General features: G+C 43.6%; 2 protein-coding genes across 4 annotated transcripts in view; both read left to right on the forward strand.

Moving 5' to 3' along the window:
* The first annotated feature begins 525 nt into the window (after positions 1–525).
* Positions 526–1311, forward strand: ptrhd1 (peptidyl-tRNA hydrolase domain containing 1). The gene is made up of 2 exons (XM_072362001.1): positions 526–757; positions 871–1311. Exons 1-2 carry the CDS (start codon positions 548–550, stop codon positions 1039–1041), a joined length of 381 nt encoding a protein of 126 aa, XP_072218102.1. The 5' UTR covers positions 526–547; the 3' UTR covers positions 1042–1311.
* A 5546-nt stretch (positions 1312–6857) lies between these two features.
* The window catches only part of ncoa1 (nuclear receptor coactivator 1), a 48963-nt gene continuing 32118 nt past the window's right edge, over positions 6858–23702 (forward strand). For 2 of the 3 annotated variants that reach the window (XM_072362763.1, XM_072362765.1), the window contains exons 1-2: positions 6858–7481; positions 17513–17734. The gene's annotated coding sequence lies outside the window, so the exon portion shown is untranslated. The remainder of the gene's footprint in view (positions 7482–17512; positions 17735–23702) is intronic. The other variant, XM_072362764.1, reaches the window with a different exon arrangement.

The following is a 23702-nucleotide window of genomic DNA, read 5'->3' on the forward strand; positions in this document are numbered from 1 at the left end:
TTTAGTACGATGAGTTAAATAGGAACCTGATTTATTGCAAATTCAGGATTTTCTGTGATTTAGCTGCAAAAAAAAAATCAACATAATGCTGCTAAACAAATGTATAAAGCAGTTACATCTGAGGGATCTCCAGGCTTTGTGAGTCTACCACAGAGATGGACAGTTTAAGAATGGTCTACCCTGTAAATAAATGTCTGTCCACAGATGTCTTGGCCAGAATAAGAAAAGAAAAAATACAGAGAGGATTTGGGCAAAATTTAAAAACTATAGAAACATCTGAGTAAGAAAAGGCTAATTTCTCTTCTATTTACTTTGTGAGGAAAGTCATAAAACATGAAAACCATCAAAAACTCTTAAGAAATGCGGATTGTTCCTAATTTACCCCAAAATATCCACCTTAATAGGAAAAAATTGATAGAAAAGCGGTTTCATTTATGTTCTGTAGTACCATGAAGTGGCCACCAGGTGGCGGTAGTGTCGCAGATTTCTGTGTTAGCCGTGACCCGGAAGGTAAATAAACCGGAATCCGTTCCGGTCCAGCTTGAACATGGCAGCTTCGGGAGCCGGGTCCCCTGGCCGCCTGGTCCAGTACGTTGTGGTCCGCTCGGATCTGGTTCACAAGCTGTCCTGGCCCCTGGGGGCCGTGATCACTCAGGCGTGTCACGCCGCCACCGCCGCGCTCCACCTTTCCTACGGAGACCCGGACACGCAGCGGTACCTGGCGGAGCTGGACTCCATGCACAAGGTGGTGCTGGGGGTAAGCCTTCGCTGTGTTGTATGACTAATGTCTTCATGGTTGAAACAGATGCTATAAAAGCGCGTGCCGGCTGATTTTTGAGTGAGTTTGGTGTGTTTGTGTGTTGCCTTCAGGCTCCGGATGAGGCCGCCCTCTCGAGCCTCTCAGAGAGCCTCACACAGGCCGGTGTGTCGCACAAGCTGTGGATCGAACAGCCGGAGAACATCCCGACATGTCTGGCTCTGAAGCCTTATCCCAAAGAGACTGTTCAGCCTCTGATGCGCAAATTCAAACTCTTCAAATGACCGCAGGAGCCCTGAAACTCCCGCAGTGTTCAGCTTTTTCTGTTTAGTGCTTTTTAATCAACAGAATCAACGCTTCTCCAGTTGAACTGCATCGTTTTTCTGTTTCATGCACCAAAGCTGCTGTAATTTACCAGATTAAAACCAGGAATATGTGCCTGTAAGTTTGCATTTAACAGGGAACTAAACGTCTGTTTACATGTGTAAAGCATTCATGTTAAATATGCACGACTGTGGAAAAAAGTCCTGATTCAGTCCTCATTTCTTTATATTTTGCTTCCAAGCAGCCACTATCTTGTAGTCTTTTAAAGTGATCTTTTAAACAGTTTTCCAGGCTTTCTGAAGGTCTTTGAGAGCTTTTCTTTGGACTTTGGCTGCTTTTTCACTCATAACTTAAACAGTTTTAATTAGTATCTGTAGGCACTTTGTTACCAGCAGCCTGTCACAGAGACACATAATTTGTTCCCATTTCTTTAGTTGCATCTATGAAAAACAGCAAAGAAAACACAGTTTGACAGACAGAAAATAGGATTTCTGCAGCAACAAGGTGATTCCCAAAGAGCTATTAGCTGAAAACTTGGCATATCTCAGCATGGTGTGCAGTGTGTCCTTAAAACATTTGAGGAAACTGGACAAGTGGAGGACAAAAGAAGAAGTGTCAGGCCTAAAAAACTATCTACAGCAGATGAACAGGATCTGAAAGTGATGTCCTTAAGAAAGAGGAAAGAATCCAGCTGTGACCTGACAGGACCTGAGAGATGCATCTGGACCTTCAGCTGATCCATCTACTGTTGGCCCAAGCCTCATCAGAAATGCTCTCCATGGAAGGGTGGCTGTCAGTGTTGACGGTTTCTCTTCATTCCCTGCTGCTCCGCCTCACTTTATGTGGTTTTCAGATCACGAGGCTCGTAACAGTTGAAGAGAAAACTTGTCATCAGCATGCAAACTCTTCCTGAGACCCGTTAACGCTGTTTGACTGAACTGCGACACCCTCACGCAGCTGTTTGAACACTACGATGCTGTTTGCTCTGCAGAAAACCAGAAGTGTGAAGTATCGGGGCCATATTCTTAGCTGCAACATGCCATGTTGCTTTTCTGGTTGGTTCTTGGTTTTATTACAGAACCATAATCGCTGTTTGAGAGGAGCTGGAGTAATTCAGAGTAAAGAGGCCCGGCGCTGTCACATGTCCAGAACTGTGGTCGGTGAGGAGGACACTTTATATCCACGAGATGTCTGAACCGGAGAAGCAGAACAGCAAACATGAGCTGATCTTTCACCAGATTGAGCTTCTGTTGAGCCTCTTCAGGCAGTTACCTTCAGACAAAAGGTGATTTATCATCAAGCTCAAAGCTACGTGTTGCCTTTACAAGCCAAACTAAATTTCAGCTTCATTTCTTCGTTTATCTACAGGTCAGCTGTGAAATACTTCAAACAACCAAACCGTCTCACTGCTGACCTCGTGCATTCGCTGTATTTCATGAAGAAAAACTAACTTTCTGTGTAAATCAATGTTCAAAAGGTACCAGAACTTTGTAAAGTGTCTGTTTGAGGCCTGAAACGCCACATAAGCAGCGTCCATCTGTCTGTGGTACCGCAGCAGCCTCCATGTTTGAGTGGAAAATAATTCAGATTTCAGACCATCCTCCTCTGAGGTTCAGAGGTCCTGCACAGCGAAGCAGGCTCGGCACATCCAGGGCATCTTCATCTTATCTGGATCAACTGACACTAACAACGGAGAGCTGAGCTGTGCCTTTCAGCTCGGGGAGTCACGCCAGCTTTTCTGACTCTGGATATGTGGAAAACAGATGGAGGTGCTGCAGCTGAACAGTCGCAGTCACACGTTTCTGACACCGCCGCTGCATCAAAGCAGGAGTAGCTCTGATCCATTTCTTTATTATGGGTGAAATGAACGCGCTGCAGGTGTTTTCTTAGACGTGAGAACGTTGTGAAGAAGAACCTCCATCCGGTCAGAAAACTCTCGGTTCATTTCCTGTCACCCACACTCTTTAATTTTATGAGACGGATACAAACTAAACAAGGACAGAAAGCATCAGTGTTGATGAGAGTAATCAGCCTCTGTTTTAGCTCCCTTTGAAGGAACCTCTCGATGAAGATCGGGGGAAGTCAGTTTTTAAAATGATTTCAAAGAGGATTAACTGGTCAGGAGGCGGTGCTCGTCTCCTGGGATCGAACCCGCTCTGGTTTCCACCATCAGTCGCCATCGTGAGGCGAACCAGCGTACTGACGCTGAAAATCCAGAGCTGAACCTGAAGTTACCAGGCGAAGACACCCTAAAGACCTAAAACTGCAAGAGGGCCACTTCTTTTTCACTTCTCTGTGATTTCTAAGAGTGCTTTGCCTCCCGTGGGTTCCCACACAGTGATGTGTCCTAATGGCCACATTTACTGGCTTCCAAAGAGTTATTTTCACATTATTTCACTGAGAGGATATTTTGAAGTTGGAGCATTTTCCATCCTGCTCCCTCAGCTGACAGCCATGACATCTGGAAAAGTCTGGGAATCCCGAGCAGCTGTGAGCAGCAGATTAATTATGCAGAATTAACACAACTTTGGGCTGCAACTGTACAAGGAAAACTGCTCAGATTCAGCCACCAGCTTTCTGTAAAGAGGCGACTGCAGCCTCCGGCAAACCGGGGAAACCCAAACAGCTCTGTTAGGATAACTAAGTTAAAATAACTGAACTGTGACATCTGTTTACTGTGGAATTATGCCCCCAACAACAAAAAGGAATAAGCTGATAAAGCGTCTAAAGCCACAGCCGTTTCTCAGTGTGATGCTTTGACATTTACCTTCTTCTCTGAATCCCAAAGAAACGCAGCCAGCCTTTCTCACTGGAGCAGGAGGAAAAGCTGGAGACGTTTTATAAGCTCAACATGATTAGATAACCAACCCCCCCCCCCCGGGTGTAAAAATGCCAGAAATAAAATGTAGTTAAAGGAAAACCGAACGGCTACAACTCTGGGCTCCGAATCACCGTTCATGAGAAGGTTTGACATCCCGTTTAAAGCTGTGCAGAAGTCTTGAGCCGGCCCTCTTTTCTTCATATATTCTGTCAGTAAAACAGGAACCAGGTGTCGCGGTTCTGCTAAATATGTGCAAATATCTGGTCTGAGCTCCTTTATCCTCCAGCACAGCCTGAACCCTCTGAGACCAGCTTTCTGTCATTCCTTTAAGGAGTCTTCAGATACAGACTGACCCAGACGACTCGTCCCCTTTTCCAAAATGATGCCACAGAGCGCCTCACACTTTGGACTATCAACAGAAATCTGAATTTCTGTGACAGCCCAAAAAGCACGAAGTGCACCTCTGTGGGTCAGATAGAAAATAACAACAATATCAAAGTGTTACTCAGTAAAAACCAAGTCTCCAGTGTGTTTTAGGACAGGTTTAAACCTGACACCGAGGCACAGAGCAGGTGGAGGACTGAAAGGGGAACAGGTGGAAATGAAAGGTTTTGTGCAGAAAGGCTCCAAACTGAGCCAAAAAGGAGCCCCGATCGGAGCTGTTTGACTTCTGTAAATACTGAGAGAGGAAGTTTAAAGGAGCTGATTCTTCTGAATTACACCAGCTGTTTGGATCTTTTTAATCGCCCAACTTCAAAATGAAGAAATAACTTACAGCTGCTTTTTGGCTCATTCTCTGAACATCTGTGGCGTCACCATCTCTGCGGATCCACGCCGTAGATCAGTGGAAGCGGCGGTCCGACCTGTTTGCAGGGGGCTTGCCTTTTCAGCTTCAGCTCGTAATGTTTTCACAGAGGAGACCTGGCCAAGCATGTTGCCCGACTTGAATCCAACAAAGAGCCTTTGGGCTGATTGTATGAGAACTGCAGAGCAGCACAGCCCCTCCAGCAAAGAGCAGCTGGAAAATGCCTGTTGAGGAATGGCAGAACACGTCTTTGGTGACATGTGCAACACTTTTGCACCTCCCGTTCTTATGAGAACTGACCGAGGGTCGTTTCAATAAACCGTAAAGTGTCTCAGCTGTTTTCTTACAACAGATTAATAAAGTGTGCAAAGTGAGTCCTCCTCATTTCTTTATATTTTCCTTCCAAGCAGCCAGACTTTGCTGGAATCTTTTGAAATGGTCTCGTTCTCCAGGCTTCCTGAAGGTCTTTCAGAGCTTTTCTTTAGACTTTTGCTGCTCTTTCACTCATTTTCAGTCCAGTTCTCGAACCTGAACATTTTCAGATGAATGTATTGTTATTTTGTTTGTTTCTTAAACCTGTTTAACACTAAACTATGAAAAAAAGGCTCCAAACTCAAATGATGAACCAGTGTTTTGTCTACAAATACCAGACGACTTAGCAAAGAACCTGTTTTTAAATTGTATCTTCAGGCACTTTGTTTTTAGCAGAAAGAGCACAAAGACTCATCATTTGTTCCCATTACTTTGGTTTCATCTCTAAAAAACAGCATCAATGACTATGGAAGCTGAGAGAGGCCATGCTGGACTTAATCACAACTTAATTACCCCATGATGTTGAGCTAATGAAGCTCTTTTGCAGTGATAAAGAGTTAATTATGTAATTATCTTGAGATGAAAAGATGTGTTTTGTTGTGTAAATTATGTTATCTTAATGTAACAAAGCTATTTTTTATACAACAGGTTCACACGCCCTGATCTCTGCTCTATTTCCAAAGAAAACACAGTTTGACAGACAGAAAATAGGATTTCTGCAGCAACAAGGTGATTCCCAAAGAGCTATTAGCTGGAAACTTGGCATATCTCAGCATGGTGTGCAGTGTGTCCTTAAAACATTTGAGGAAACTGGACAAGTGGAGGACAAAAGAAGAAGTGTCAGGCCTAAAAAAACTATCTACAGCAGATGAACAGGATCTGAAAGTGATGTCCTTAAGAAAGAGGAAAAAATCCAGCTGTGACCTGACAGGACCTGAGAGATGCATCTGGACCTTCAGCTGATCCATCTACTGTTGGCCCAAGCCTCATCAGAAATGGGCTCCATGGAAGGGTGGCTGTCAAGAAGCCGTTCTTAAGGAAGGGAAACAGGGAGAAAAGGCTGAGCTATGCCAAATGACACAAGAAGTGGACTGAAAATCAGTGGCAACAGGTCTTATGGAGGGATGAATCCTCCCCAGAGCCCGGACCTCAACATTATTGAAGCAGTGTGGGATCATCTGACAGAGAACGGAACAAAAGGCAGCCCACATCCAAAGAAGAGCTTTGGGATGTCCTTCAAGAAGCCTGGAGAACTATTCCTGAAGACTCCTTAAAGAAATGACAGAAAGCTCGTCTCAGAGGGTTCAGGCTGAGTTGGAGAATAAAGGAGCTCAGACCAGATATTCACTTTAAAGCTGCTTAGAACTGAACAAACTCTGTTCAATCACTACACGCATTTCCATGTTTTCCTTGCAAAATATGAAGAAATAAGGACTGGCTCAGGACTTTTGCTCAGCACCACACTGCAGCTACTCTTCCTCTGTTCTTGTGTATTCTGAGCAGAATGGTTGCCATGAACTTGCACCGTGCATCTGGGAGTTATAAAGTTATAAAGCCTATAAAGTCAGGCTGCATTTAACAGTGCGTATTAGTGCGTGGACGCGTGTTGCTGCGGGAGGCCTATAGTTTCTGTAACGGGTCGTCTGCTCCATCTCCTCTCTGCGGTGTCAGAAAGTGTCATTTAGGCTCACATCTGCATATCTGCTGCATGCACGCGCATACGTGTCATTAACCACACATCACCAAGAGTCAGGTCCCGTCTTCATCAACACCACCGGAGCTTCTGCCCGCTGCCCTCGTCGCGAGCGCGCCTTCGTGCGCACGAGCGCCCCTGTTTATTTGTGTTGAGAGATTGGAAATGGCGGAGAGCAGAGACCAAAGCGATAACTTGGGTTAGCAAACGCGAGTGCACCGTCATTGATTGACAGAAACCAACCGCAAGTGATTCCCGGAGTTACTTACGATTTGCTGCCGCCGACGGGACGCGAGTCGAGCCCAGGTTTAAAGGATTTTCGGTGCAAGTTTGGGATTTAGCAAGCCTGTTAGCTAGCAAAGCTAGTCGAGCTAGCAGCCTGGCTTTAGCTAACTTCGAGTCGTGCGTGATTTCAACCACGCAGGCTTGTTTGTCAACATAAGCTGACGTTAAATTGACAGCGAGCCAGCTTACATACTACTCTTGCTCGGTTTCCAAACTAACGCACGCGTGTTTGTGACATGATCGCAACAGTTGACCGCAAAATTACCAATTCAAAGTAACTGGATAAAAAAAAAAGGAGAAAAAAAAGAAAAAGTGAGACATCTGAGTATCCTTGTCGCGACCAGGCAGTAAGTAAAGCTGGTTAGCTTGGTTAGCTAGCTGACTTGTTTCACTCTCAGTCTGAACTGCCGTTTGCATGGAAATTAATCATCTCAACTCGACGCAGGACCTTTGCTGGAAGGATAATTAGCTCCAAGCTGAACAGGTAAGAGAAGCATCGCCGCATGTCATGCATGTCAGGATCAATCAGGCTGCAGCGCAGCTCGAGCTCAAGGCCTCCGCTCACTCATTGTTGAGTTTTCCTCATAATTTCATCGCCTTCACAGCTGAATATGTAACCATCGGAGCTGTTTTTTTTAGCTCCTCCGCCGCCTGCAAAGCAACACAGCAGGCAGCTGTTATGTAACATCGCACCGACGGCCTCAAGGTGTCCCAGCTTGTTTGGTGTACCTGTAACCCGCGACCTGCACGCGCAAACTAACACAACACCCTCACCCGAGCCGTTTAAAATCAGGGCAATAAGTAGGAAAACGCTTAAAAGTGGGTAGCATACAGGTAGGGTTTGCTTTAGCATCAGCTAACAAGCTGACATCCCTTTTTTTGGCCTCATGTGCTGAAACTATTAGAAGCCCGTAGAAGGAGCTCATTTAACTCGGATTTCCTCTCATCCCGAGTAAACTGTGGTCATTGTTGGATTAATTACACTGTAAATACGAGTAATAAGAGTTTTATGTTCGCAATTTCTGGTAAAATAAAAGTAATTCGCCTCAAATTTAAAGCAGACCCATCGGGAACAGAAGATTTTTGTCTTAAAAACAGAAACAAAAGGCTTTGAGAGGAACAGGGGGAATAAATCAGACATGTGACTGTACTCAGGTTACGCCCACCTTTTGCTTCTGAGGGGTAAAAAGGCTGCAGGGTCAGAAAATACATGGAAAACGGTGACGATTACATTAAAATTTAAGAAGTAAATGAAGAGATTTCTGTTTTTCCAGGCCTGGAAATGTGGGTTGGCAGTAAACAATCTGTGTCCCTGTGTATGTTCGATGTTTCTGAGTGTAAGAAAATTATTTTACTACAGCACCACTAACTGATTTAAGCTATTTAGCACCTCGATGGATGGTGAAATCACACTCTTAACCTACCATGTTATAAATCGAGGAGGTGACAGGAAAAAGCTGGTTTAATCCACATTTACAACTTTTCATTATAAAAGCTTGAATGCTGACATTTGCCATTTAATTTTGCAGACTTTTACATGCTTTCAGGCTTCCTTTTTGTGAATTTTTGCAGCATGAAAATGAGATGCATATATGCAGATATCAGAGAATATTTTTTTGTTTAATACTCTCAAACCCTTGATGAGCAGCTGCAGCCATTTTGAATGTTTTACCACCACATAGCTGTCATTTCAAACCCTCCTGGTGGAGGTGCTTAGTTTTCTCAGAGTGAATTAGCCTGAAATAGTCACTGCTTGTTGTGAGACTTTGCCCCAGTTGAGATGTGTTCAGCTCAGAGTATAGCTCACTAACCTTCCCCTTATCCTTTAGAGCTTGTTTATGGCGGTGTGGAGGTATCCGTCTGAGTTGATCACACCCCTGACATAGTGGAGACAAAGTTAACAGCTGATATCATGTAGCCCTGAAAGGTGACGCTACGCATCGGTCGAGTAATACAAAAATAACACTTAGTATCATTCTGTCACCAAAGCAGATCTTTGAGCAAATGTGTTTTTTACAGCAGAGCAAAGCTGAAGGACCAACAACAGTGCTGACACAACCAAGAGCAGCTCATACCTCAGACTCCTGCACATGTTTTTCAGCTCTAACATCAATAGTTGTACAGCTGTTTTCAATCCAAGAAGTGGAAAAACTGATCTCCAGGCCACCCGCAACTGCTTAATTCTTAATGAATGTTCATGAAATTCAGTTTGTTCTTAACTGGTTTAATTGGATATGAAGCTGATTACTATTTCAAATGAATTCAATGTACCTGCTGAACAGATGGGGCCTTTTGTGCTCTGCTTTATTGACATTTATGCAACATTTCAGGTTGATTTGACACCAGTGTGTGACCAGTATCCAGGTTTTGTGCTTGCACATCGGCTTGTGGCAGTAACTCCACTTGCAGCTCTGGGTCCGTTGCTTTCCTTTGCTTTGCTTTGCTTTGCTGGCACAGCTCACGTTGGAAAGTTCAGGATAGTTCAACTTTTCAGGCTGCAGTGCCAGCTGACAGCCGAACTAACAAAATAACCTGCCAGGCTGCGTAAAGATACGTTTCATTGTCCGTACACTCGATCTTTTTAGCATCTTCCTACTTTTGTTGCATTAATTTCGGGAAAAAATGATTGATTTTCACCATTCATCAGCTCCTCGTACTCATAGAATCAGCGTTTCGTCTGATATCGTTTGTGATTGGTCACCTTTATTGGCAGAAGTGACACAAAAATCTTTGCCACCAGCTGGAACTTTGATTATCTGAACTGCAGAGAGAAGTAAACACGCGTCATACCGGTATAAACACTACAAACTGGTGCAAATCGCTCGCTTCGGGTCCGCTTTAGGCTCTAAAATAAGAACATAAACCAAGATTAGCAGCAAATCTGTTTAGGGGGGCAGAAAACATTTCTGTTGATCCTATTAAATGTTTTTAAAGTTAAAAGTTAAGTTTAAAAGTAGCTGCAACAAACCAACACCATGTCATGCAAAATGTGACATTTTGGATGGATTTTTCTCCTTCTTAGCGTTCAAATTTGTGTCATTTCAGGACATCGTGAGTTCAGTTCTTTATTGGAGGTGTGTGGGATGTATTCTTTGAATTGAACGCATTAATGTGCGCTTTGTTTGAGCTTCGCTGTGCTCGGTGATAGCGGCTAATCTGTTCGTGCAGCATGTCGTATTGGTGATGAAACTTTGTGTCCATCGCAGCTGGGCCTCACTGGGCTAAGATGTGGCCCAGATAAGAGTCAGAATAAAGAGTTCAGCCACTCGGTTCAAAGTTTGTGACTCTGCTGCAGCTGGCAGCTGAGCGTCTGAGCACAAGCTGTTGGTAAACAACAAAAACAAGGTTATAAAAGGCAACCGAGAGGGTGTGCATGCGTTATTTTAGTTCTGTGGCATTTAGGAGAGGTTAAAAATACAAGAAAACAAATATTGCTGATAAATATACTTCCTCTGCTTGTCAGGTCCAGAGAAAGAGATGAAGGCCTTTAACACGGTGTGAGATCCTCTTCTAAAACGAGTCGTTGTTGTTGTGAGGGTGTTTCTGCAGCCTGTTGGAGACGTGCAGGTAGATGAGGGAAGAAATATCACTGCTACATGATTCCACAGTATGGTAAAGTGGAGACAAACAGTCATGGTGGGTTTGCTTTGTTGCCTCCAGACAGAAGCTGACTTAAAGATGAGCCACATTTGAGGGAAACTGTTGGTCATGGCTGAGCTCTGCGTCTGTATGAGCAGCCATTTTAGCACTCCGCAGCGCTGCAGCCTGCCTGCCGCTGTCACTGCTTTTTTCTGCAGGAGCCGTGGAAGGTGTGTACGTTCTGAAGGCCCCAGGATATGTGCAGCCTCTCTGTGAATGTGTCACCCTTTACGTTGGCTTTGGGTCACCTGACCGGCTGCGTCTGACTGACAGTTGTCAGTGTTTGCTTGTTATTCTCCTGAACCTCTGGTTTCCATTGCAGCAGAAGGGCTTCTTCACATTTATGTTGTGCTTAAGAACCCAAATTTGGCTTCTCTCAGCATCCTCTGTTGATGATTATTTCATGCTTGCTCTTAACATCTTTCATCAAAGTCTTTAATAGCTGATTCAGTCCATTACTCGATCCTGTTGGCCTGTTTTTGGCTGGATTGCAGCAGCAAGGCCAGCCCTGTAAATGTAAAGGTTACAGAGTCTGTGCTGGCAGAGCGTAGGAACCTTCTCATAGTTCCTGTAAGTACTGGAGGCAGTTCTTATGGGATCGTTGGCCAGTTGTAGTTCATAAAGTGCTTTTATATATGTGTGTGTATTAGGGCTGCAACTAACGACATCGATTATTGAAACGATTAATCGACAAATCGGTTAATTACTCATTAAAACAATCCAAAACTGAAAAAGGATACATTCAAGCCATATTTTATCTTGACTTTTAACCTTTAACATTAAGTGAAAATGCTAAGAAGACGGCTGACAGTAATGCACCAACAGTCAAATCAGTACCAAAAAGTGAGAAAGAATACAGCCTGGTTGTAACTTTGGACTGAAGTTGAATGAGACCATTTTAATGTTGCACTTTGATGTTAAAATCCAAGACAACTCCGCTTCTTTATAGCTAGCAGGCTACGCTAACAAGCTAAATATCTTACCAGAGCTCCAACCTGCTTCAAACGTTCATGCCTGGCAGACGTGCTCCCGTGAGGTCGGCTTTACAAAACTTGCAGGTTATCTGTTTTTTTTCTGGGTGTTGAGGGTGAAATGCTCTCAGACTTGGACACTTTTGGACGAGAGGGCGATAGTTCAGCCGCAGCCATCTCCTGCTATTATTTACTGTGACGCCATGAATCTCTAAACAGGTAGGAAGTGAGATGACTCACTCCGTCTGAAGAATGATGTTCAGCTCGACGGCGTGAAAAAGACGTGATGACGTAAATGGTAAATGGACTTGTACTTGTACAGCGCTTTTCTAGTCTAGCTGACCACTCAAAGCGCTTCACTACATGCCGCATTCACCCCACTCACACACATTCATACAGCACGTCTTAGGACATAACTACGTGCTTTCTAAGCATTCACACACATTCATACCCCCAATGATACACTGGGGGAGCAACGTGGGGTTCAGTGTCTTGCCCAAGGACGCTTCGACATGTATCGAACCACCGACCTTCCGATTGGTGGGCGACTGCTCTTCCTCCTGAGCTACAGCCGCCCGCCCGGGAGTCACGGCGAGGGGGAGGCGGGCTGGGACCGGGAGTCACGGCGAGGGGGAGGCGGGCTGGGACCGGGAGTCACGGCGGGCTGGGACCGGGAGTCACGGCGAGGGGAGGCGGGCTGGGACCGGGAGTCACAGCGAGGGGGAGGCAGGCTGGGACCGGGAGTCACGGCGAGGGGGAGGCGTGCTGGGACCGGGAGTCACAGCGAGGGGGAGGCAGGCTGGGACCGGGAGTCACGGCGAGTGGGAGGCAGGCTGGGACCGGGAGTCACAGCCAGGGGGCATCTCCCCCAACCTACGTTTGATTTCAAATCCGTTGGGTCTTCGGAGCATATGTGGTTGTGCAGCCATATGGGCGCCTTGTTGATCACACAAAGTCTGTCTCCCAGTGGACGCCTTCGTCGGGGGGGCCACTCATAGAGAACACAACAGCACCGTTTTTGACCAAACAAAGCAAACGGGGGGGTTTCAGAGGGCGGATATTTGAAGACAAAGGAGCTAAAATGTGTTTTTGACAAAAGGAGACAAGAAGTGCTCCATCAATTACCAGAATGAGGAACTGATTTTTACATTTAAGCTTGCAGAGCCCTGAAATATCAGTCCAAACCTGTTAATTTGGCACAATATGGGCTCTTTAAATAGACTCATAAAATCCAAAGTGTTCCAGACATTATGCTGCCAGATATACGAGATGAGCTCCGCTTTATTGGATCATAAGTTTTGATTGTTATCACGATTTCTTAAAGGGATCAGTGGCTAAAGCCAGACAAGCTAAGTTTATTTATTCACGAATGGATTGCAAAAATATGTGGGAGATGAGGCCGAATAAAACAAATTAGATGAGTATTTCTTTTTAAAGGAAGGTCATGTCACTAATCTCTGAGTGTGGGTCTTCCGGTTATTACTTCTTGGGGTCACCGGGCTCGGATGTTTGAATCTTCCTCTCAGATTTTGCTCTTGGAAAATAACATTTGAGGTATTGTTTGATGTGTTTGGAGAAAACAAAGCATTGCATCATCACTCACCCGTTAAACTTCGCTCCTGTGGGTTACGATCCGCACTCTGCTGACCAGAACCCAGCGCTCTGCCTCTCATACTCTGTGTTCTGCCTGTTTTCTTGCTTTTATATACATGTCCACATGTCATAATAAGTGCCGGGTGAACTGTTTGATTTGGAAGGAGAAGCTAAAAGAGTAATCTTCACAGAGCTTAAGTTTCCTCCGCCCACAGCTTGCGGTTTCTTGTTTGTTGTCTCAAGATACACGAGCGAAATGATATTTCTTGATGTAGTTTTCCTTTGATCAAGTCGTGACGTGTTTCTTTCTCTTCGGTGTCAGACCTGCAGTGTGGGGGGTCTTGGCGGCTTATCATCGCAAATCAGAGCCAGTAGGAATAATAAACCAAAGTGCTAAATGTAGTTTCTGATGTTGCGCTGTGGGGATGCGCAGAGGCTCTGGTCTGTGTGGGTTTTTTCCTCCCATTCTGCAGCTCTGAGTCCTCTTCATGGACAAAAGCACACATGCATACCAGCTTACCGTCTTCAGCAGGGAAGACGAGAAGAGCCTCGACTCCTCACTGCCGTCCGCAGGAGGAAAAAAAAGGCTTGTGCAGCCGACTGTGAGAATTTGTGAGGGTTGGGAGGAATGAGAGAAACAGAAAGCTCACGTACAGGAAGCAATTAACGGGGCAAGTGAAAAAACAGAAGCAGGGTAATTGTTGTAAGTTAACAGTCAACACCCGACGGCCCGAGCTGCAGCAGCCGAGCTTTGACTCTGGCTCAGAGTTCTGAACACAGTCGAGAAGCCGAGAGTGAGGCTTCGCATCGAGGTCACAAAACACAGACGTGGGGGATATTACCAAAACAACACCTGCCGACGTCCGCTCAGTTCTCTGCAATCTGTCTCTATCAGTTCAGTGAGTGAGTGTTGGGCAGAGGCTGCGTCTGACAGTCGGTGGGATGTTTAATCACCTGCCACGGATGTGGAGGCAGGTGGTAATTAGCACGTGGCTAATTAGCAGGAGGATACAGAGAGCTTTGCCAAAGCTAACTGCTGCAGCTGTACTCGTATGTCATCGATAGTGGAAACATTTGGAGCAGCAGCACACAACTTCGCTGAGAAGCAACTCGCATGCTGCTTCCTCGTCTTCTCCTGGTCAGTTTGGGATTGCAGAGCTCCAGGAGTCTGGACGATGGTTTCTTATCAAATATGAGCTGAGGACGAGCGCGGGGTAAGGGCAGGCGACCAGCTGACCTTTCCACAGATGGATGCTGTTCAGATAAGGAGAGCCTCCTCTCACCTGCTTCTGCTGCTTCACAGGATGTATTATTGTTAATTAAAACAAAGGGAAACAAGTAAATAAGGAATTTTAAAGTCAGAGGGGCGTTTGTAGTTATGTGCAGACCACACACTGCAGGTTTTTACAAGCTATTTCAAAGTTTTACACAGTTTTTTGGGAGGAATCTCATGAGAGTAGAGGCGAGTAACCATGGCGACGAGGCAAAAGAAAAAACATACCGTGCAAAAGGAGGAGCAACAAACGCTGTGAATGTCTCTGCGACGTTTGTACCACGACTTGGCTAAAACCTGCTTATACGTTGACTTAATTGTTTCATTAGAAACACCAGGTGCATGATGGGAAATAATCTCAGAAAAATGTATTTATGGTGCAAGATCTTGTGTCTGTAAAACTCGTGTAGTGGGATTGTCTTTAGATGCGAGAGAATGTCAGACGTTGGTGTTTTAAAAGTCTTTTTCCAAAGTTATCTCGCGTATGAGAGGCTTTTTCTTCAGGTATTTGATTCTTTTTGTTTTTATTTAGATAATATCGACTCACATTTATAATGATATTTATCTGAGGGGGTGAACCAATGGAAAACGTTGTTTACAAAAGGCCTTCAAAGTGTTTTGTGAGATATTTAGCAAATGTTTGGCATCTTTACGAATAATTAGTATACTAACTGTCACCACATGTTGAGCACAGGACCATATTTAGCATTGGAAGTTTCTCCTCAAGTGTCCTCTCTGTGTAAAAGGTTAAAATTACACACTATATGCATCGTCATGGTTTCCAGGTGTGTCTTTGTCAAGTATGGCCGATTTTATGGAGTAAAAAATGGCCAACTTTTTCATTTTAGCAGCATTTATGTATCAGAAAACAACACTTTGCTTCCATATAAAGTGCTAATGCTAGCTTAATTTTCTCTTTGGATGATAATATGCAAGATCAGACCTTTTACCTTTTTTGAAAGCTGCCATACTAGCGTATAAAAATACCAGACCTCCCTTACTAGACCAATAAGGGAGTAAAAATACCAGAATTTTTACTCCCTTATTGGCCTTCTTGTAGCTGATAACAAACCAGCTGACCTCCTCACACCTGCACAATTTGTCCCGTCGGCCTTGTGCTTATTATAAGCATTGATAGATGAGGCATAAAGACAGTCACTCTGTTCCAAAACAAGCCTACTTTAACGGGTCTGCTGAAAACATGACTGTGGGTTCAACAAACTTGGTGAAGGACAGATGGCGTTTCCTCTGAAACTCAAAGAAATCAGAAGCTTATGTAAGTTAACTTCTTAAATAGAAGCGTTCGTCTTCATTTATGTCCTTGTTATGTCTGTTTCTTGAGGATGAAGTGAGATTGGTCGCTCTGGTTTCCAGTTTTATATTCATAATGCATGCATTAGTCTGACTCCTGGTGCACAGTGAGACCCATTTTTATCAAGCGTGCACATCCGTGAAAGGGTGGTTTGCAGATTGTGTGACTTTGCAGAGTAAAATGTCACCCCATTGCCTTTTTCTAAACAGTTCCTCCACATCCTGAATGGAAAAGGGTTCGGAGATGGAGGAAAAATGCAGAGAACAATTCATAAAAACTTATGGAAAGGACATTGATGCTGCCAGGTGTTCTCAGGTTCACTCTCAGTGGACCGGGATGAGTTTTCTGTGGTAAAAATAAAGCTTTTCCAAAGACGGGACACAGGATACCTCACTTCTAACCTCTCATTCAGACTGGATGCAGGATATATGAGTTTATTATCAGGCTTGGTGCAATATACTGTTGCCTCATTGAGAATGGTGTGTCACCCTCACCCTCACAAGGCATTATGGGATATATTCATGAAGGATGGTGCACTCGTATCTCATGGCAAAGGGAGTTAAATTCCTTTGGCTTTTAGAGAATTTGAGCTGCTTTTATCATTGTCAGGCATTATTTCACCAGGCAAAGAGCATCTATCACAGCGTTTTTAATTGATGATCTGTGCTTTGTGGCTGCAGTTTACACATGTTAATGTACAGGAATCTGTTGGAAGTTCAGCCAAACACCAGCGGGGCGGTGAAAACACCTTTGAGAGGAGCGCTTTTGATCTGTGGAAATTGGCTGATTTCCTAAATCGGAGGAAATTTGAGCTGGAAACAGTCGTGTTCTATCTGATCTGGCCATGAAATAGTTTTGAAAGTCATTTTGTAATAGTCGTGTAGTACAGACGGGGATTAAAGAACCAGGAAATATCACTCTCACAAAGCGTACCGCCTGGCAAATTACACCAAGATGGTCGTTTATAACAATTTTAGGTGCTTAGTTCTCCAAACGTGAGTGAATTTTAAGCTTTAGAATAAAGTTATTGCACCCAGACATGCTCCTGCCTTTGTGGATTGACTCTACTGAATGGCAGCTGCTGGCATGAGTTAAAAAACATGCAAAATGTTCATTTTTCCAGGTTTTTGGTCTTCCATGCCTTAGATTTGTGAATGTTGTATTCTTTAGCTATATTAAGTGTTGAACTCTTGATCCAGGTGTCTCCAAACTGCCTGTGGCTTGCTGGCTCTCATCCTTAATATCATAATTATCAGAGAAAAAGGACTTCAGTTTGTTGAAGCGGTGGAACTTGATTGAATCCTTTGAGGAGTTCACTGTGCTCAGCCTGTTTCTACCTGCTGGGCAGCTCAGTATCCAGCTGCTGTGAGGCAGATGTGCAGTAAATAGTCCCGTTGGTCAGAACTGGACGTATCTATGTGCCGGCTCTGATGGTGGCCATTAAAGCCTCTGAATATGTCTTAATTTTGTACAAACGCTTTATATTTTCCTTCCAAGCAGCCAGACTTTCTTATAAGCTTTTAAAGTGGTCCTGAGCAGCAGTTCTCCAGGCTTTCTGAAGGTCTTTCACACTTTTTCTTTGGACTGAATCACACGGGGTGTAAACACAAAATCGACTATCAGCAGCGCTGCACAAGTCTTTACAAGGTCAACTGAGATTCGAGCGTTGCAGCTCTGTTTTAAGCATTAAACCGTGACATAACAACGGCGTTGTGTTCTCTTTCCAGTCGGAGGCCAGCGGGCTTCTCCTGCACCTGGGATGCTGCCATGTGACGGGGCGGCCGCGGAGCCATAACCCCACCACCAGCGCTCCATCGTCTTGACTTTAAGCTGTTTGCCCTCCGCTGATCTCGCCCGCAGTCTCCCCTCCTTCCCTCCAGCTTTGCTCAGAGCCCTGAACAAGGCCACAACAGCCACCACATGACTCATCCACTGAAGCCCTAGATCAAGTAAGTAGAGCGCGGCGGCATCGAGTGCTGCGGCGTTTATCGCAGGTGAACAGAGCCTCGCTGCGGTCTTTAGCCTCCAGCCATGCACATTGCATATATTCCTGATTGACTTAATCGATTTCACTGTTTTATTTATTATTTTTCTGTGTGGACTGAGCGTCTTGACTAAGGCTGTAGGCCATGTTTGCAGAGAGCCGTGGTTACTGAGGTCAACACTCAGTCTGCAGAGGGAAGCAAAGCCAAGCACAGCAGCTCAGTTATTCTCTGTAATAAACTGAAAATGAGGACATCATTTGCATACCTGGATTTATTTCATGCTTGTTTTGTCGCCTCGCTCTAATTTATTATGATTATCCTCACAGTTACTTATTGATTTAAATTTTTAGTCTGAAAATTAGCTTTAGCTTTACATAACTTTGTGAGTTTGCTTGTTTTGTCAGACCAGCAGCTTGAAGCACAGATAAATTCACGTATTAAAAGTATATGTGGAAGTTTGAGTGGATTAAACCGGCCTCCCATGTAGGAATGTGGTATTGGTGTATGTGTAGTGGTGTGTTTTTATGATAAATTGCTGGATTATCACTATTTATTGTTGCTAATGATGATTTCTGTGCTTTCTGTGACTTGTTGGCTCAAAACTACAAAAACTACGTCACATTTCAGACATATATAGAGTTTGCCTTCTTTGTGCATCTTTTATCGTATAAAAAACTCCTTTTTTTCCCTGCATTTCTATTCAAAACTAATCCAAAGTGCTATTTTTTTCCTTTTTTTAAAGCAACAAAGATGATTCAAACTTAAGTTTAAGGGGCAGGCTCTCAGGAATGCACTGTGCAAACGTAATTAAAGTGTCAGAGTGAGGCTCCAGTTTGACAGCTCGTTGCAGTGAGTATCACGTTCTTTCTCTGCTTTGTTAGAAATACGCTGTGAAAGCAGCAACACAACACTGAGCCCTGATTTCTGTAATGATCTTAGAAGTGATGAAAACAGGGTAAGTTGACATGAAGGCGCTAACGCTCACACCCCAAATGACTCTCGAGACCACAGAGAGTTGAGTAAATACTGAATATTTATGTGGACTTATCTGTGTGGAAAGTGCTGTGTGAGTTTAAAAAATAACAGAGCCGTGATGCATTCAGGCACTCCTGGATGGTATCATGAGGACACAGTCAGACATTTCCACCTGTTTGAATTAGATATGCACACATCTTGGTTGATCCATGCATGATTTATGTGTTATACTCCAAAGAAGGAGAGTGACTGCGGTTTTCAGTTACTCACCACTGCAGCCTGCTTCATGTCAGGTATTCTATACACTAAGGCCTGAGTTTGTAGTGTCTGGAGCTGTATGTGGTCCAAGGTTATTTCTTACTCTTGGTAAACATCCTGGCGCTGGGTGTATACAGATGGTGGGAAACAATAGACTGGAAGCAGGGACTCCCAGAAGAACTACAGCAGCATTTTTATACGTTTAAACTCACGTACAAGGCTTCAACTGAGACCTTATATAATGATATTTAGCAGTTTCTCGTGTTTTATTCAGCAGATTCAGTTTTTCTTAAGCAATTAGTCAATTTTAACTCCAAAAAAATGAAATAAAAAACACTGTTTTTTGCATTTATTTTTATTAAAACGTCCTTTTTTATGGTTAATAGGATATAAGAAGACATTATAGGCTTAACTGGATCAACAGCAGTTAATCAATATGCTAATAATGTGATTAATAAGTTGTCTTTAGATATGTTACAGATATGTGAGGGTTGTTTGATTTAATCTTTTAAAGAGTTCAGTCATTTTGAGCTGAGTCTACTCTTTAATTGAAGCCCTCTTTATGTTCCACGTGAGTCTTCGGCTGGTTAAACTATCCTCATAGACCGGGTCAGATTTTGTTTCCGAAAGCAAGATTGCTGCACTCTGTAAAATGAACCAAATTCATTTGCTGTGTTCTGCAGAAACTGAAGGTCAGAGCATTCATCTCAGGGTCGAATCGAACGTGGTGGTAGTTTGGAGGCTTCTGTTGGGAAAACTTTTACTCTTGGGCTCGGTGGCGGCAGCCTGCTTGTGTATTGACTGAGTTGTGAGTAAACTAAGCCCACACCTGCCCTCATGTGGGAGTCACATGCAGATATCCTCCCACGCCAGTGGCGCTCGGTAGAGAAATGTTGAACCTGCGCAGAAACAGCGAAGACAATAAGGCGGTTTGCTCCTCTGCTCAGATAAGATGAACGAGTGAGTCGTGGTTTGACTGAAGCTGTTCGCTCTCTGCTCTGTCCTGTATGCCAGAGGGTGGACCTTAGCAACAGTGACTGAGCAGCTTCTCTTGGGCTGCACCATCTCAGCCCTGCAGAGAGGGGTGGCAGCGCTGTGTGAAACAGCAAGGTGGGGATTTTGTTTGCCGTGTTTAGCTTTGTTAAAATCATGAGCCGCTTGCATAAGGTTAACATCAGGTTCATTCATGACTAGTTTTGTTGTCTTTTCCACACTCTGAGGTTCCCTCTAGTGTCACCATTCCTAGAATATCCATCACATTTAAGACTGAGAAAGTCTTAACGTGTCAAAGGGTGAGGGAGGTCTTTTTTTAACAAGTTATCGAACACTGTGACGATGCTGAAAAGCCTCTTGAAGGAGCCTAAATGAAATGCCCCTCTCTGAAAGGTCGTGTAATTAAAGAATAGTGATGTGTGTCATCGGTGTTTCTTCTTGCGGTTTACCTCCTGGTAATCCGCCATCTCTCTACCCACTCTCCACCTGGTGGTCTCTTCCTCACCCCCCCCAAAGCAAGCCATACATTGCTGCTGTTGAATGCATGCGTGTGCACGTGTGTGCGTGAGCCAGCATGCAGAATGGGAGACCGACAGAGAAAATAGCTGTGAGGGAGAAAAGCTACAGAGACGTGAGGTGGCTGTGATGCCTGTGGAGGCAGAGGACTGTATTTCTCAGAGAGCTGGCTCTGCTGCGCGGTCGCTGCTGATTCTTTTTTCTTCTTCCTCTGTGGCGACTGAAGGCTCAATCCTCCCTCGTGCGTCACGTGCGGAGCGGGGCTGGAGAGGTCAGAAGGTGGAGGCTCACCTGGGCTACAGGTGTGTGGGTTAGAGGGTCAGATGTTTTGCTTGTGCTCATTTGAAATACCCTTCCTGTCTGATTGCTGCGAGCCTGATGCGTGTGAAAGTGTGACTCAGGACCGAGGCTCCAGGCACACTGCAGCTGGAACTAATTACAGCTGTTTTAGTCACATGCAACACAGCTCAGACAGAAGTGCAAACTCTGGAAGTTGTCATGTGTTCAGCACGGCTGTGTTTGTGCTGTTTTAGGTTGTCATTCATGTAGATCAGCGGTCGGTGTTTTTATTCCACTCATCCGGGCGTCACATGCTTTGCACACTTCCATTAGCTGTGAAAAACACTGCATTTTTAACCTAAACTATGAATAACTCATAATATGAACTATGAACTACATAGAGTAGTGTCTTACTGTGTTTTTCAATTTAAGGCGAGACGCTACAGGTGAATAGGGTAACATTTTAAAATATTAGATATCACCATGAAACTTCCTCAGTTGATTACTTACACAAGTATGAACAAAAAATGTATTACAAGTTTTTTTTAATTTGTATGTTTAATTATGCAAATTAGGCATTATCTCATTAAATGTGCGCAAATTTGCATGTATTTCTGGTTGATAGATCTGAACATATGATAAAGCCAGGTGCAAAATAATTTTTTCATTTTGTTTACACACCAGATGAAAAGAAAATTACAGGATTTCAAGACATATCTGCTTTCATCACCTAGCAAATCAAAATATACTGTCAATAGCCTTAAAAACATAAGCTTTTTTTATTATAATGTCACATAAATCAGGCCAGGATAAATCATATTAAGAAATCCTTCTGTAAATATCTTGAGAATACAGCTAAGTGTATAACTGGAAAGTTTGGTGTGAGTCGGTGCTACATAGGCTGAGATATTGATACTGGAAAAATACAAAAAAAGGATTTTGAGAAAACAGCATTTAAAGATTTAAATAGGGGAATTTAATACATTTGTATTGGAAACAATTGCTCAAAAACAGAATAAATGTTGAGACCCTCAGTAATAATAATGTAGAATATTATTAATATAGAATACAAGCTCAATACAATACAAGATTGCGTATCAATGCATTGAGACGTGTGACATGTATGATCGGCCACTGCTGTTTCGCACAGTCAGTGCCGCTGTCCCCTCGGTTTCCTAACAGCAGTTTATGGTCAGACGTGTTGCTTCCTGATGGTTCATCAGCTAATCTAATACGTTTTCTTTTATTGCATCTTGCAAAGGGCAATTGTTGCTTTCTTTTCTTTGAAAGTTGCGATATTAGGGGATATTTTCTGAGATTCTGCTAAAGCTACACTCGGAAGTGTCAGAGTCTACCACCTGATGCTTCTGAGCGAATCACGTTAGCAGAAACTAGCAGAAGCCAATGAGATTTTGTCATTAGCTATAAATCCGCCTTTAGACATTCACGATTGGTTACTGATCGACAGGAAGTGGTATTATTTGCCACAGTATGGCGCATTGGAATGCTAACTTCTTGGTAAATTTGGGCGAAACATTCTGCCGCAAGTAAACAAAATGTAATAAAATAAACATTTTAATGTATGTTTTCAAAGTTTTCTTTATAGCAGGTTGAATATTGACAGACTGGCCCAAAATCTCAAAATTGGCCACTGCAAGAAAAATCCCTTTTTTTGCCTGCCGTGCCTCGCCTTAACTGTGGATTAATTTAGGTGGAAGGTGGAGTCAGTTCTTTAACTCCTGCTCCCAAACACACCAGATATGTTCAGTTCTGTTCAGATCTGATGACTCTCGAGGTTAGTCCCAGTGTTCCTCGTAGAAGATGGCGCCACAGATGGGGAAACAGAAGCTGACCTGCCGTGTTGTTACAATAACAACAGCTGCCCAAAGCCTAACAGAACCACCTTTACCCTTCAGGGTTGATGTAAAGATATAGATCAGAGTAGGGCTGAGTGATTTTTATCGATACCGCAATATATCGATATTTTTTTCAAGATAAAGTATTGATTTTTATTTTTATTATTATTCTTTTAGCAAACTTCATTGAAAAGTCAGACGTTACAATTGGTGAAAACACAGAACATTAACTTAATACAAAACAATGCCAGGGGGGTCAAAACAGTACAAAACGGTGATAAATTAGTTCATAAAAATGTTATATAAAGTGCATAGCTCAGTGGTTTCGGTGGCTTTTCTGTTTATATAATGTAGAATTGTTGTAATGTTTTGTTTGAGCTCCTTCTCAAAATTTAAAATAGATGGTTTGTGATTAGAGAATTTGGATTTGTGTTTATGGTATTTAGCAAGTGAAACAAGCAGGTTGATGTAATATTCACAACATAAACATGAGTCTGTGTATGCTGAAGACATATTTGTTTGTTTCTGTTTGTCTGGCGGTGTTGTCCTTCCGGGTCAAAGGTCAGACCACCATCCAATCAGTGATGATTCATGTCAAATCACACTGTCCCTTTAAGATCTTACAGAAAATGATGCGTATTAAATCATATTGAATCGAATCATATAAATATAAAATCGAATCGAATCGTTGGCTGAATGCCGTGTATCGTTTCGTATCGTATCGTATCGTATCGTATCGTATCGTATCGTGAGATTAGGGTATCACTACAGCCCCGGATCAGAGACTTCTTTTTGATGAAGTCATCCTGAACCGGGAAGAAAGGGTAAAGGGTTTCCACTTGTTGTATTCTTCCATGTTGTTCAGCTGCAGAAGGTTGGCGGGATGTTGCTTTAGGTCTGCAGAGACTCAGTTTCCATTAATGCTGCTTTTCGCCATCCAGAGTCATGCTTTCTGGAGTTCTAGCTTTCAGATGTGAGACACAGCTCTAGTAGGTGACTCATTTTGACACATAGAGATACGGATAAGTGGGGAAAATAAGTTTCAGGTATCTGTT

This window comes from Leuresthes tenuis, unplaced genomic scaffold (genome assembly GCF_036924035.1).
Source record: "Leuresthes tenuis unplaced genomic scaffold, fLeuTen1.0.hap1 SCAF_13, whole genome shotgun sequence".
NCBI classification, from domain to species: Eukaryota; Metazoa; Chordata; class Actinopteri; order Atheriniformes; family Atherinopsidae; genus Leuresthes; species Leuresthes tenuis.